Source organism: Falco cherrug, chromosome 2 (assembly GCF_023634085.1).
Source record: "Falco cherrug isolate bFalChe1 chromosome 2, bFalChe1.pri, whole genome shotgun sequence".
In the NCBI taxonomy this organism is placed as follows: Eukaryota; Metazoa; Chordata; class Aves; order Falconiformes; family Falconidae; genus Falco; species Falco cherrug.
In genome coordinates, this window is record NC_073698.1 from 46,176,833 (window position 1) to 46,190,367 (window position 13,535).

At 44.5% G+C, this 13,535-nt stretch overlaps 1 protein-coding gene across 29 annotated transcripts in view; it reads right to left on the bottom strand.

Moving 5' to 3' along the window:
- MYCBP2 (MYC binding protein 2) overlaps window positions 1-11,887 on the bottom strand; it is a 200,624-nt gene extending 188,737 nt beyond the window's left edge. For 22 of the 29 annotated variants that reach the window (XM_055703002.1, XM_055703014.1, XM_055703023.1 and 19 more), the window contains exon 1: window positions 11,257-11,886. In XM_055703002.1, the coding sequence (XP_055558977.1) occupies window positions 11,257-11,546 (290 nt within the window). In that variant the 5' untranslated portion in view covers window positions 11,547-11,886. Of the gene's footprint in view, window positions 1-11,256 lie in introns of all 29 variants that reach the window. The other 7 variants (XM_055703018.1, XM_055703020.1, XM_055703019.1 and 4 more) reach the window with 2 other exon arrangements.
- Window positions 11,888-13,535: the final 1,648 nt, after the last annotated feature.

Genomic DNA, 13,535 nt, shown 5'->3' on the forward strand with positions numbered 1-13,535 from the left:
AGTGGGCAATAGCTCAACTGTCATTCTAACAGCCATATGCATGCACTCCAAACCATTACCAGCTTATATGCTATCTTCTTTGAATAATTACTCAAGCATCCTGACATGAATTTTCATCCATGCCAATATAAAAGTAAAGTCAGGGCTTAAGCAGTACATCTACAAATGGAAAAATTATTAAAATCCTTGCCAACGAAATCCATAAATCAAGGTAAGGAACATCAACTGCAATCCAATTAAGACAGGCTTAGAGGAAGAGGTAGACTAGTAGGACTGGCTATATCTGGCTTCTAAGGCATCTGAAAAAGTTAAAAAAACTCAGAACAAAAGGAGACTGACGGATTTGAAAGAACACTGCCCGAGGAGGAACACAGAGGTACATAAACATCTGGAAGATGGGGAAGACTAACAGCCATATTAGCTATTGCCTGGAACTCCTCCCTGCACACTCTGATCCAGAAGAAAAAGGTCATTTTACTATCCGATTGTTCAGTTGGGACTTTAATGTGCTACTGTTTGTGAGCTGAAATTGCACATTTTTTAATCATGACTTTAATTTCACAACCCAGAACTATTTTACCATCACATTAACTTTTTTAAACAACTAGCTTTTTTTGAAAAACCGAAATTATGGAGGCTTAAAAATGAAAGGGGTTATCCCAGCTGCTGGAGTATCTTTTCTTTCTCCAATACAGTCTGAAACATAAACACTGCAGGTTCTATAAATGAAATAAAAAACCAGCCACACAAGTAAAATGTATCTGATTCTCATTTAACCATTACAAAGGTGCAGAAATACAAAACAGTATCTAGATCCCTTTTTTATCTATAACCTTTTATAATCTGAAAAAGCATCAATCTCATAGAAACAAAGAGAACCACAAGAAAGCACCCCCGCAAAGTGTTATCCACACAAAGAGAATGGTCTCTCAGTACAACAATTGACAGTTGTAGTTTCTTTTCTGTAATTATCTGATTTTTCTTTATATGCTGCAATGTCATCTATGAAATTAGATCTGTAAGAAAACATACAGGGAAAATATCTCAAGTTTTTCAGTGCAGAGGAAAGTATTTCTATATCTCTTACCCTTAATAAATACTTTTAGGACACTTATTTTTTTAATATATAAAAAAGTCATTCAACCATAGAAAAGATGACAATATCTGCACCTTTGGCCACCTTCTCATCTAAATGCAGCCACCAAAACCAAAGTGCATACAAAACTATCTTACACAGAATCATACCAGCATAATTTTAATTTACGGAAGATGTGCCATGAAGTTTAGGAAGAACTGTACTTACTAAGAAGCAGCACATTACCACTGGGTAATGACAGTACAACATCCTTAGAGTGATTACTATTACAAGTAAACCAAATAAATTTTACATTGTCTTCAATGAATAACAGAAGGCACAACCACCTAATGCAAGCAACTGAAAACTCACCAGTTCACAGCTGTCAACGGTCTACCCTGTATAACTGTATTCTAGAAATAAAATGGAATAGAGAATTGATTTGTTTGCAGACAAATGGAATAGAGATATGACTGCTCTGAAAACATACAAGCATAATGAAGACGAATGAGCATGTATGTTAGAAAGAAAGGAAAGGCAAAACCAGATAAGAGGTGAGCCATAAGTAACAATACACATAAGTCAAGATGAAGCAATCAAAATAAGAAGAGGCTGAAATAATAAAAACAAGAGAATAAGGCATTTATTTAAGAACAAGCTCAACTCGATGTAATGTAAATGACTGGCTGCAGATAAAGACAGTCGTTGGCTTAAAGGCTCAGCAATAGAAGAGATGAGTGATGTTATCAACTGCAACAATGAGAACAGTGGAGAAGTAAAATGAAGAATTCAGGGTTTGACCCCTTTAAGGTTAAAACTTTTACCTAGACATTTTTCCAAACTGACAGAGATCATGACCAAAATAATCAAATACTACGGCACCTAAGAATTTAAACCACAAACAACAGACTTGAACTTTTTTTACCTTATTTTACATTCTCCTTTCTTGGCTTTGGCTAGGGTAGTTATTTTTCTTCAGAGTAGCTTGTATAGTGCTTGTATGTTTCAGATTTTTGATGGAAACAGTGCTGGTAACACACCTATGCTTTAGCTGAACAGTACTTGCACAGCATCAAAGCCTCTTCTGTTCTCACGATGCCTCACCAGCAGGCAGGCTGGGGGTGCACAAGAAGCTGGGAGGGGACACAGCCAGGACAGCTGACCCCAACTGACCGAAGGGATATTCTCTACCATATAATGTCATGCTCAACAATAAGAGCCAGGGGGGAACTTTCCTTCCTGAAAAGAGGAAGGGGGGAACATTCACAGTAGTTAAGGGGCTTGTCTTCCCAAGTAACTATTACATGTGATGGAGCCCTGCTTTCCTGGAGATGGCTGAACACCTGCCTGCTGATAGAAAGTAGTGAATTAATTCCTTATTTTGCTTTGCTTGTGCACACAGCTTTTGCTTTACCTGTTAAACTGTCTTTACTTCAGCCCACAAGTTTTTGGACTTTTATCCCTCCAACTATATCCCCCATCCCACTGCAGGGGGTGTGACTGAGAAGCTGTGCAGTTCTTAGCTGCCTACTGGGGTTAAACCACAACACCCTTTCACAGAATCAATATTTTCTAAGAGTTTAAAAACCTCAGTTCAAAAACCATTACCTTGGACAATGATACTTAGGAACACAAACCAAGGAAAGTTAAAGGAAGAAAATAAAATAAAGGAATGGCACTAACCTAACCATTGGGCTTCAGTTTTATGAGGGGACAAGGAAGTAAAATGTTTATTTCTTTTTTAAGGTGTAAAAACGGTATAGATTTAGGTTTATTAAATGAGTTACAAAAGAAAAATCCTCACAGTATTCTCAGGCTAACATAGTCACAGACATACTAGATGAAAAGAAAGAACTATCATTCAGTTTAAGAATAAAAACTAAATCCATCAACACCTTCATCAGTCTGAAGAGAAGCAGGGAGCAATAACATGCTATCTACTATGAAATACTTGCTACTGAGAAAAAAGCATATTAATACACTCTGTAACATATGAAACATTAAATCTAGATGTACAGAAACCATATACCTTAATACTGCCACTTATGGCACAAGGAGCCCATTCTCATGTGCCAGTTTCTAGTATTCAACCTTTGGAGATGCACAATGGTAGAACTGGCTGTGAAAGCCCACTAGGAAAGATTAGCTGTGAAAGAGTATACATACAATACAAAAACTTTAGTTAATTATAAGACTGTTATTCCAACCAGCACCTCAACCTGAAACAATGTTTGTAGCAAGCAAGGTAAGGAAGAAAAAGACAAAAATGCAACCATGTATTTAAGAGGTGCTGCAATGGAGCAAGTTTTCAAAGTAAACTAAGGATGTGGAAGACAGTTTGCACAAAAGGATGTCAGTACCAAAGACAATATTACTGATATATCACATGTATTTTCCTTAAAGACATAGTCTTTAAATTACAGGTTTGGTGAAACATACATACTCATATGTCAGGAGAATTTACTAAGGAAACATTAAAATATTTTGACCAGGAGGAAAATCCTAATATGTGAGGAAAACAAAATGACCCCCCCATAACTGATGGTTAACATAGCAGAAACACAAATTCAACACAATTTTTTTAAGTATGCAGGAAGCACATTTACTACATTTAACACAGCTAGCAGCGAGGAATGGTAACTTCTTAAATTGCTCCAGCTCCAGCCTAACTTTAACTGCTCATATTTGCCACCTAAGAGACATGCCAGAGCAGACAGTGTAACTGAAACTTTAACTGGCATTTCCTGTCAGTTTAAAAACAAAAAAAAAAAGAACACCCAAAACCCCCACCACAAACCAACAACATAAAAGGAAAGAAAAATATAGAAGTTACACACAGATGGCTTCATATCAGTAAGTGTAAGAATCCCAGGGACATACAGATTAGGAATTCTGAAGATTATGGAGCACAGTAAATCATATTTTACCTGAAAATTTCCAACAGAATGCATCTTTAAAAATTGAAAGTCCAATTCCAATTTAGCAAAAATAACTTTTTGATTATTTCTCTAATTGCTAGCTGTAGCCACTTTGAAATAAATTAGAGAAAAAAATAATCAGTCACTGGTTAAAATATTAAGCAGAATAAACCACGATCATTGCAAATCTAATATGCTGATTCCTCTCCTGTTCCACTTAGGACTTACTCACTTATGTTTGCATATTAAAATTTCAAATTCTTGTGAACTTCAGCAGACTATTCAGACAATGTTTGCTGGTTTAAAGTGGAAGAGATTTCATTATCCGCAGAAAAAAACCCCACACAAAATTAATGCAATGACCACACATGGATTTAATTCCTAAAAGTATAACACTTAATACTTGAGCCAGACATATTGCTGCTGCTAAGAACTTTGCCGCTGTATAGATACCAACACCTATAATCACATTCCCACAAATACTCTCTTCGTTAATCCCCAAGCTGACATTCAGAAAGGACAGATTATTTTAAAAGTTTACAGCACATTAAATACAGTATTTTGGATCATGGATAAGCAGCCAAGATCCTTAAAGGTGGCAACGCTATCAAGTGACCACCAACCATCAAGGACTAACCTAACAATAAAGGAAAATGATGTAAACTCTTGCCTATGCTTCAGAAGTATCTACAAGAATGCCAAAATAGGAATTGAGAAAGAGGCAATAACCTGCTGTCATTATTATTTACCTCAGCAAAAAGACACTTCCTGAGACAATTACCATACGAACACTAAAACAGGCTTAACCAATAATGACCAAAGTATTACAGCTAGATAGTTAGGTACCCCATACAAACAATTTAGTAACGAATTGATTATGCTGAGAATACGTCAATCTTCTCCACAGCTGAACATTCAGAATGTCACTATTTAACAGTACAAACACCATAAGCTGCTGATACTTGGCACACAGTCACACAAGCACACTCTCATAGCTAAAAAAAAATAAAGTAGCTTAACAGTTTTTTGTAACTTCTATTCAATTCTGGTTTGGCCAATAACTGAACTTTTAACTGAAGAGCAAAAGGTTCCACATAGTATTATTATGTAATCCAAAACAATTCATAGGAGAACCCACACACACACAACACAATACTATCACATTCACTAACTCCTTTTCAAACTACAGCCTTTCCGTCTAAATGAAGGAGCAGGACACACACAAATGCAAAAGACAAAGGTCACTTTTAGCATCACTAGAGTTCTAAGGCTGCTTCAGCCTCTATTTTTGTGAAAAGGAAATGTTTTTCTAATATTTCACAAAACCTAAATATTCTTATGGATTACAGGGTTGGGTTTTTTTACATTTTCAAATTGTTTATATCAATTATGATATATTATTTATATATATACACACAAATAAAACAATCATCTTAAGTCTCTCAACATAATATTGTTAGTTTCTTTCCAGCTTCTATTATGTTTTCTACACTAACATTCATGTCAGACTAAACTACTACAGATTTTTAAAAGAACTACTATGTAAAAACCATTTTCCTTATCAGAACATAAGGTGAAGAAGGTAAGTAAAAATACACAGGTTTAGTTGTTAGTTAATCCCCATTAACCAATAGCACAATATAGTACTAAAACATTACTGTATTGCAGCTAAAAAACCTACATCAGACAGCAACTCTTACCAGCTTTGCTAGCGCACATTAGCTTAATGTAAGACTCAGCACATCAGTTTTCCAATGAAATAAAACTAAGTTTATGTAAGAACTTAAACTTTTTTTTTTTTTTAATGACATTTACAAAATTTAAGAATTGAAAAACAGAGGAGCGGAAAATAGAACAGAATATTTCAGTTGGAAGGGACCTACGGAGCAAACTTTTCCCCAAGAATAAACAGGAAAATGTAATATGTAATGCATAATACCTCACAAGAAACACTGCTATCATTTTGTTAGTCTTTCCGTACATAACCTTTATTTTTTCAATCAAAGGAATACTTCCAAACTTTCTACAATTATGATTTCATTTTTAAAAAGCATCAAGTCCCAAAGAACAGCCTACAGCTTTTGTGAAAGCTTTAGAACTTCAGAAATTCAGGCTTTCTGATGTGCAGCAATCAAAATTAACACATTTCACATATCTAATTTTACTACACGTTTTCTATAAATACTTTATAAATAACTTGGCATTGCAAAAGTGTTTCAGTAGTGCTTCCCCAATACATTTTGAAAAAATACATACTTAAAAATTCCCAGGGCCAAATAAGCATTGCATTACTGAGCATAAGAAGGGGCATAAGGGAAGACTTTGTGTCAACTTCAAAAAGTCTAAAGACTAACATAATGATCAATTTTCTCCAAAGGATATATAATTTACAACTATGAGTGTGGATGAGCTAGCCTACCTCCAAAAATTTATCATCCAGTAGAAAGAATCACTGTAAAATGAAAGAAAGTTGGCTGCCTCTTCTTCATCCAAAACAGCTGGAAAACCAGCCATCTGATTTCTGGTTAATAACAGAAATCTTACATTCCAGTCATCACTGACATTTTCCTTGATCTCAATCAAGCCACTTCACAACACTGTATTTGTTTGGTATTTTTGTCCCCACAATACAAATAGAAGCTTTTCTACTCTGAAGGATCTAAGTTAAAAGAAACAACTTGAGCAATAAAGTAACGAACAAAAAAAGTAACTCCCCAAAAGCATTTGTATTTTCAAATGGTTAATGCTTTTAAAATAGTTAAAAGAATGTTTCTACTAAGCTTTATGCAGCAAACAAATTAAACACCTGACAAGCTCAGTAGGATATCTTCCTTTAGTAAGGAACATACAAAATTTTCAATATTAAATATTATTCAATAAATACTGCTGCAATTCTGATACCTAATGTTACCACAGAAATCCAGATACAGTCCTCGCAAGTAATTTAAAGTGCAAATGGAACCAAAGAAGAACATATTCAGAAATGATTCTTGGATCTGCATGATACTACTCTTAGAGTTACTAATTGTTGTCCTACAGACAAAAAGAAAATTATCTTTTTAGTAAAAATCAGTTGATAAGCTGTAACAGACGAGAAAAAAAATCTTTGAGTATGAAATTACTGTCATTTTAGAGTACATTGTCATTTTTATTTTAAAATCTCAAGTTAGTAGAAATTATGTAGAGAACACTTGCATTACAAAAACAGGTCACACTAGCGCCATTACAGATTTGTATACCTATCCATATTTGACAAAAAGTTTCACAGAACACACTGAGCCTAACTGATGCTTCTGGTATTAAGTACCTACATAGGTAAAAGAAGACTAAAGGGACTGACAGTTCAGGGAAAACCCGGAGATGCACAAGAGCTAACAGCAGCAGTTCAGCTGGATAGGGATGTTTGTCAGGATTAAGTTATACAATAGAAAAAAATGTATATTTGAAGACAACAAAAATCTGAAAATCAGAAATACCTCACTTTGCAAACACAAAGCTTCAGGATTGAAACCTGTTAACAACTTACATGACTACAGTAACAGAGAGCAGACTTCCAGTTTCGTCCACTCAGAACCCAGCCTATGAGACAACACTGCAACATGAAGTTTGTATTTGCCCTCTTGAAGAAGCTCACGCTTCCTATTGGTGTTTTACAGACTTTCATGGCTACACCAGCCATTATGCCATTACTAGTAATTTTCATATATTTCAGCCACAAAGCAGAGACTACAAACTAGGCACACTCAGAGTAGATTCATCTTCCAAACCAATCTCGACTTGATGAGTAAATTTCCCACTGCTAGTAGTACTGTAACAGAGTCTTAATAGTTATCTGAGCAAAGATGGTTGTATGTTAAATTCCAGGATTAGATAGCTTTCATAAAAATATCAGGCTGGTGTTAGCGACCAAAACAGCAGTGCTTCGCTACCTCTGTACACAGATCTTTGCACAACCCTTCACCTCACGCTGTCACAAGCACAATCACAAGGTGAGCCAGATCAGGGAATTAGTCTGGATTACAACAAATCATTTTTGCCAAGTTAATTTTAACCCAGAGCAAGTCTCTAATCTGTTACTGCAAGAGGCTATATAAATAAATATGTCAACGTGGCAGGGGGAACAAGCACACTTGACCGAACCGCCTCTTTTGGAGAACGAAGCGTTCATGACACCGCAGCCAGTATCACATGAGCAAATGCAAAGCGCTGCTAGTTCTGTTTCAAAGCCAATTACTGCATCCTACACAACACATGATATTCATCACTTTCAGATAACAGCCAGCACAAACACCTTGCAAATGTGATCTTAATCTTACTTGTGACTTTCAGATAGTCTTCACAAGTTTAGTTTCCTTGTCTATGCACAAGCATTTTCATGCTGCTTTTTAATTCTTCATAAACATTACAGTCAGGTTTTGAATAAAAGCATTCACTGAGGCAGTCACTGGTCACACCATGTGCAGTGCAGAGGACAATTTTGCAGACTTGAAGCAAAAATTCTGTGTCGACATACTGCAAATAATTCTTCAAATTAGTCTTCTTGGAGCACAAGAAGAATTTTATTAATGCTCATAAGCCAATTTGTTTAGGTGTTTAAGCTACTTGAAGACATTTTTCTAGCGACAAACACTCACTGATGGATTGAGAGGCTTCAGATTTTCCATACATATAAAAATCAAGTTAAGACCCTTGTTATAAACTATATTACCTTAACCTCCAATTATTTTAGCTGGCACTGTTATCTACCGCAGCAACCAGATGCAATCAGAAATCACTTCAAAGCATCTCTTTAGAAAATGTTTGGAATTTTCATCCTTCTTGTAAAAAAGCATTTCTGACCATTTCTACTTAAGACTACCAGGTAACTGAAATTCTCAAACCTTAGATTGCAACAGCGTGACACCAATACAAAGAAACAGTGGAGATCATGAGCTTTACCTTGGCTGCCATCAGTCTGATACGTAAGATGCTGGGGGTAAGTACCAAGAGGTAACAGACAACTATCTGATTATTAAATATTCCTTCACTGCTAAGTCCTACAGCACACATTGGCTGTATTCACCAGCATTAACTAGCTGTCATTTACTTGCTAACAGCTTAAGATAACTCCTTTCCTCTGTACAAGGAGTCTGGCTTCTTTGATTTGCTCGAAGATGACATAACATAGCCAAGATATATGATTAAATCTAGCCTTCCAGAATAAAGACATACACTAACTGCAAATGTCACTGTTCTTTTTAACTGGCATTCTCATAAGAATCTGCTAATAAGAAACAGAACCCCAAAGAATGCAACCTATGGTATCTTAAAAGTAATTATTGTAAGAACATCAACTAAAAGAAACATTAACATTTACACCCACCTAGAGCTAATATTTTCTACAATTTTAAGTACAAGAGATACCAATTGAATTATCCTGAAACCAAAAAACACAGAGGACACAACGAATTCAAAACTACAGACACATTAAGGCAAAGTTCAGACAAATAGCTGAACACCATGGGGCAATCGCGGGGCTGATTTCCTTACATTTAGTGGTTTCCTTACACTTTGCACTTGCAGTCCCAGGATTAAGTAATAGAAAGCTCAAAAGTAGAAAGAGAAGCTTTGAAGGAAAAAGGCACGAGCACTGAACCAAGGACTATATGGGGTAAGAAAACACAGTTCTACACAGGGAAAGAAAGAACTGCCATTTCCCTATCATACACTGAAATCGCTCGGTATTTGCAAAGATACCAAACGCCAATGTTAACAGGCCACGCTTCCCGCATTTGCGGGAACAAATTGGGAAAGTTATGTTATTCTTTTAGCTTCTCCTGTTAATTGCAGTCCTGGGCACAGCCTTTGGGGCGGGGGGCGGGCGGAATTCAGCCCTGCCGCTGCAGTCCGACTGACAATCCCCGCCCAGACCGAAGAGGCCACCCACCCAGCGCTTCACAACCGCTCACAAACTTAAACCCAGGGTGCCCCAAAGCTCTCCTCGCGAGCCGGCCACCCACACCCCAGCTGAAGGCCAGCGGAGGCCGAGAACACAGGAACGTGCCGGTTTCGTGCCATCCGCATCCCCTGCGGCCTCCGGTGGGAAACAATGGGGAGCGCCCGGGCACCGCGGGGGGACCCGCCCCTCGCCCCCCTCACGCAGAGCGGCCACCAGGCCGGGGCTCCGGGCCCCGGCCCCGGCGTTCGGCCCCGCCGGCGGGAGGGGCGGCCCGGCCCGGGGCGGGGGGTGCGGGTAACGGCCGCGGCGGCCACGCGCGCCGCCCGCCGCCCCTCCCTCCCCCGCCGGCACCGCGCGGCGCCCCCGCCCCGCCTGTCACACGGCCAGGTTGAGGGGAGGGCGGCGACGCGTCCCGGGCGAAAAGCGGCAGGAGCAACAGGCACCCTGCTGCGGCCCCGGGACTGGAGCCCGAGGGCCGGCCGGCGGGAAAGGAAGCCCCCGAGGGGCACCGTCCGCCGTGGGGGGCTCAGGAGCCGGGTGGGGGCGGCACACCCCTCGCACACACCCCCGCCTCCCCCTGGGAAGCGCTGCTTAGGGGACGCAGCCTCCCTCCCGACACGAGGCCGCCTGCAAGGCGGCAGGTTACCGAGAGAGGAAAAATAAGGCATGGCAGCCAACGGCTGCTCCGCACGCGGCAAAGCCCCGGGGCCCCTCGCTCGGGCGACCTCGCCAGCGAGGTCCGCGGGTGCCTTGCGCAGCAGGCAGCGGCGTGTCTCGCTACAGACCGCGGGCTCCGGCCCGGTTCAGTGGCACGACAGGCCCCGGCCAGAGCGAGCTCTACCCGAGGTCTCAACATGGACACCGTGAGGAAACGCTCCATCCCCCCAGGCGGCCGCGGAAGGACGCGCGGAGCGGGGCTTCACACCGATACGGTCCGCCACAAGGGCGTGACGGAGCCCCCGGCCTCCGCGCTGGGGGAGGGGAGCGTGCACAGGTAACTCCCCCCGGGCCCGGGGAAAGCGTGGTGGCAGCGCCATCTGCACGGTAGCGCCGGCCAAGCTAGCGGCAGGGCCCGGGCGGCGGGGCGGGGGTGGCACCTGGGCAGCCGCCGGGTTACATCGCCGCCCTCTCGGTCCCCGGAGGCGGCCACATGGCAGAGGCAGCGGGGCAACCGCGCTGCCTGACAAGGGGGCCGGGAGGGCGGCGGCCGGGAGAGGGGCGGCATACGGCTGCCAGGAGGAGGGTGCACGCAGGGGGCCGGGGGAAGGGCCGCTCCCAGCCGGCGGCTGCCCGTCTCTCCTGGGAGAGAGCTCGGCGCGCGTTACCTGCCCGGGTGGCTTCCCAGCTCCCGGTCGCTCAGCGCCGCCGTGTAAATCTTCCGGTATCTGTCGGCTAGGGCCTTCCCGGAGAGCAGCAGCTGGTAGCGGCTCCGGCAGCCCAGCGGCTGCGCCGCCAGGGCGCCGGGCAGGGCTCCCAGCCCGCCGCCTGAGCCCTCTTCGGGCCCCATGGGCCCCGCCGGACCGGAGCCGCTGGAAAAGAAGAAGAAGCCGCCCTCGGCCCCGGTACAGGCAGCGACGGCGGCTCCCGCAGAGGCGGCGGCGGCTGCGGCGCTCATCCCCCTCCCCGCCCGCCCCCTGGTGGCTGCGCTGCCTCCCGGCGCGACGCGGACACAGGCGGCTCCCGCTGCCTTCACCGCCGGGGCCCAGCCATGGAGAGGCCGCAAAAGCCGCCGCCGCCGCCCTGGAGGCCGCTCATCCACCCGGGCCGGGGCCGGAGGTGCGGGAACACCGCTCTCCTCCTCTCAAGCGGCGGCTCTGGGGCCGCGGCTACCGGCCCTCTCGCCTTCCGCCCCGGCCGCAGCGACGGCCGCCGCTCCCTCCCTCCGGCGGGCACGCCGAGCTCCGGGCAGGACCGTGTGCCTCCGGGACGGGGGGTGGGGGGGGAGAGAGGGGGGCGGCCGCTCGCTTCCCCCTTCCCGCTACGGGGGGTGGGGGAGAGGGGGGGCGGAGGCCGGCGGCTGCCGCTTCCCCGCTGGAGTTTCTCCTCGGCGGCGCCGCCGCCCTCTCTCCGCACAGCCGCCCCAGCTCCCTCCGGCGGCCAGCCCGGCCGGCGGGCGCATGCGCCGCCCGGCCCCGCCCCCCGCGCGGCCCCCGGGAAATCCGGGGCCGAGCGGCCGCCCGCACCTGCCGCGCCGGGCGAGGGGCCGGCGGTCGCCCCGGGGCCCGCCGATGCCAGCGAGGGGCTCCGCGGTCCTGGCCGCCCGGGGTCGAGCTCCGCCGGCCCCGCGAGGTTTCGCTCGGGGCGCGCTCTGCGCCCTGCCGGGAGCGCGCGCCCGCCTGCCTCAGCGCGTGCCGGCGTCCCGCCCCGCTCGGACGAGGCGCCGGAGCCGCCGGTTTCGGCCAGGAGAAGCCGCGGCCGCCCCGCCGCGTCGCGTCAGGCCCCGCACCCGCGCTCCGGCCTGCGGCGGGGGCGCCAGGGGTCTGCTGCGACCCACCGCGGCGGCTGAGCCCGCATGCCCTGTGCCTGCGCTGTGTAATGCTGGCTGGGCAGGATCCTTCCAGGAGCGATAGCCTCTCGCTTGCTTAAGGCAGAGGTCACTAACTCCAGCTGCCAAGCTGGGCCGGGATTTCCTGAGGCTGGCCTGGTTTGCTGCGGGATGCCTTACCGGCTCGCAGAGGGCAGGGGAGGCGGCAGCAGGTGCTAGTACAGTTCATCTTGTTATGTTGTTACATTACTGCCTTTCAACCAATTTACTTTCTTTACATCTGTTACATTGTTACCTTTTATCAGTGGAATTGCAGCCCTGCGGTTTTGCCACATTTTCTAATACTTTTCCCAGCTGGGAGCTGCAGGTGTACAGGCCAGAGTACTTGTTACTAAAAAAACCAAACCAACAAACAACCGAACAAACAAAAACACAAACATAAAACCCCAACAAACCCAAACAAGCATACCAAATGTGGCCTGGGTTGCAGTCTGCAGAAAACCGTCATCCAAAGAAGGTGCATGCTGTCATATTTTTTTTTTTTTTTTCTTCTCCCCTCCAAAAGAGGGCCTAAAGAAAGCTTGGGATTCCACTGACTGTGAATACAGATACATTATTTTTGCAAACAATTCTGCATAACAGCAAATATAAGAGAACCATCTTTCTTAAGCTTGTGTGTTGCCCACCAATAATTAAGCATTCAAGCCAAATTTCAAGTACTTTTGTTTTTTTACAGAGAACTGGGGATGTCAAACCCAGTAAATTCATACAGGTTTTCTCAAAGGTAGCTGTCCAGGTTGCACAATGACAGCTGGATTACTGCCATCACTGAAGAAAAAGCTACACCCTGAATGAAGTCAGAGACACCAGAGACCATCCAAGAAGTATTTAAAATAGTAACTACATAAAAAGCTTTCAACTATAATTCTTAAGGGGGGGGGGGGGGGGGATAATCCATCACTGATAAAAGGAGCCACAAAAAAACTAGGACCATGTCTTGTGGTGCTAACCACCACCAAATCACATTCCCTCTGAGAATCAGAGTAATATGTCTTTGTAGCTCCTTTTTTAGGGATTACCTAAAATCATTCCTACAGGAAAGAACCAGAAAAAAAACCC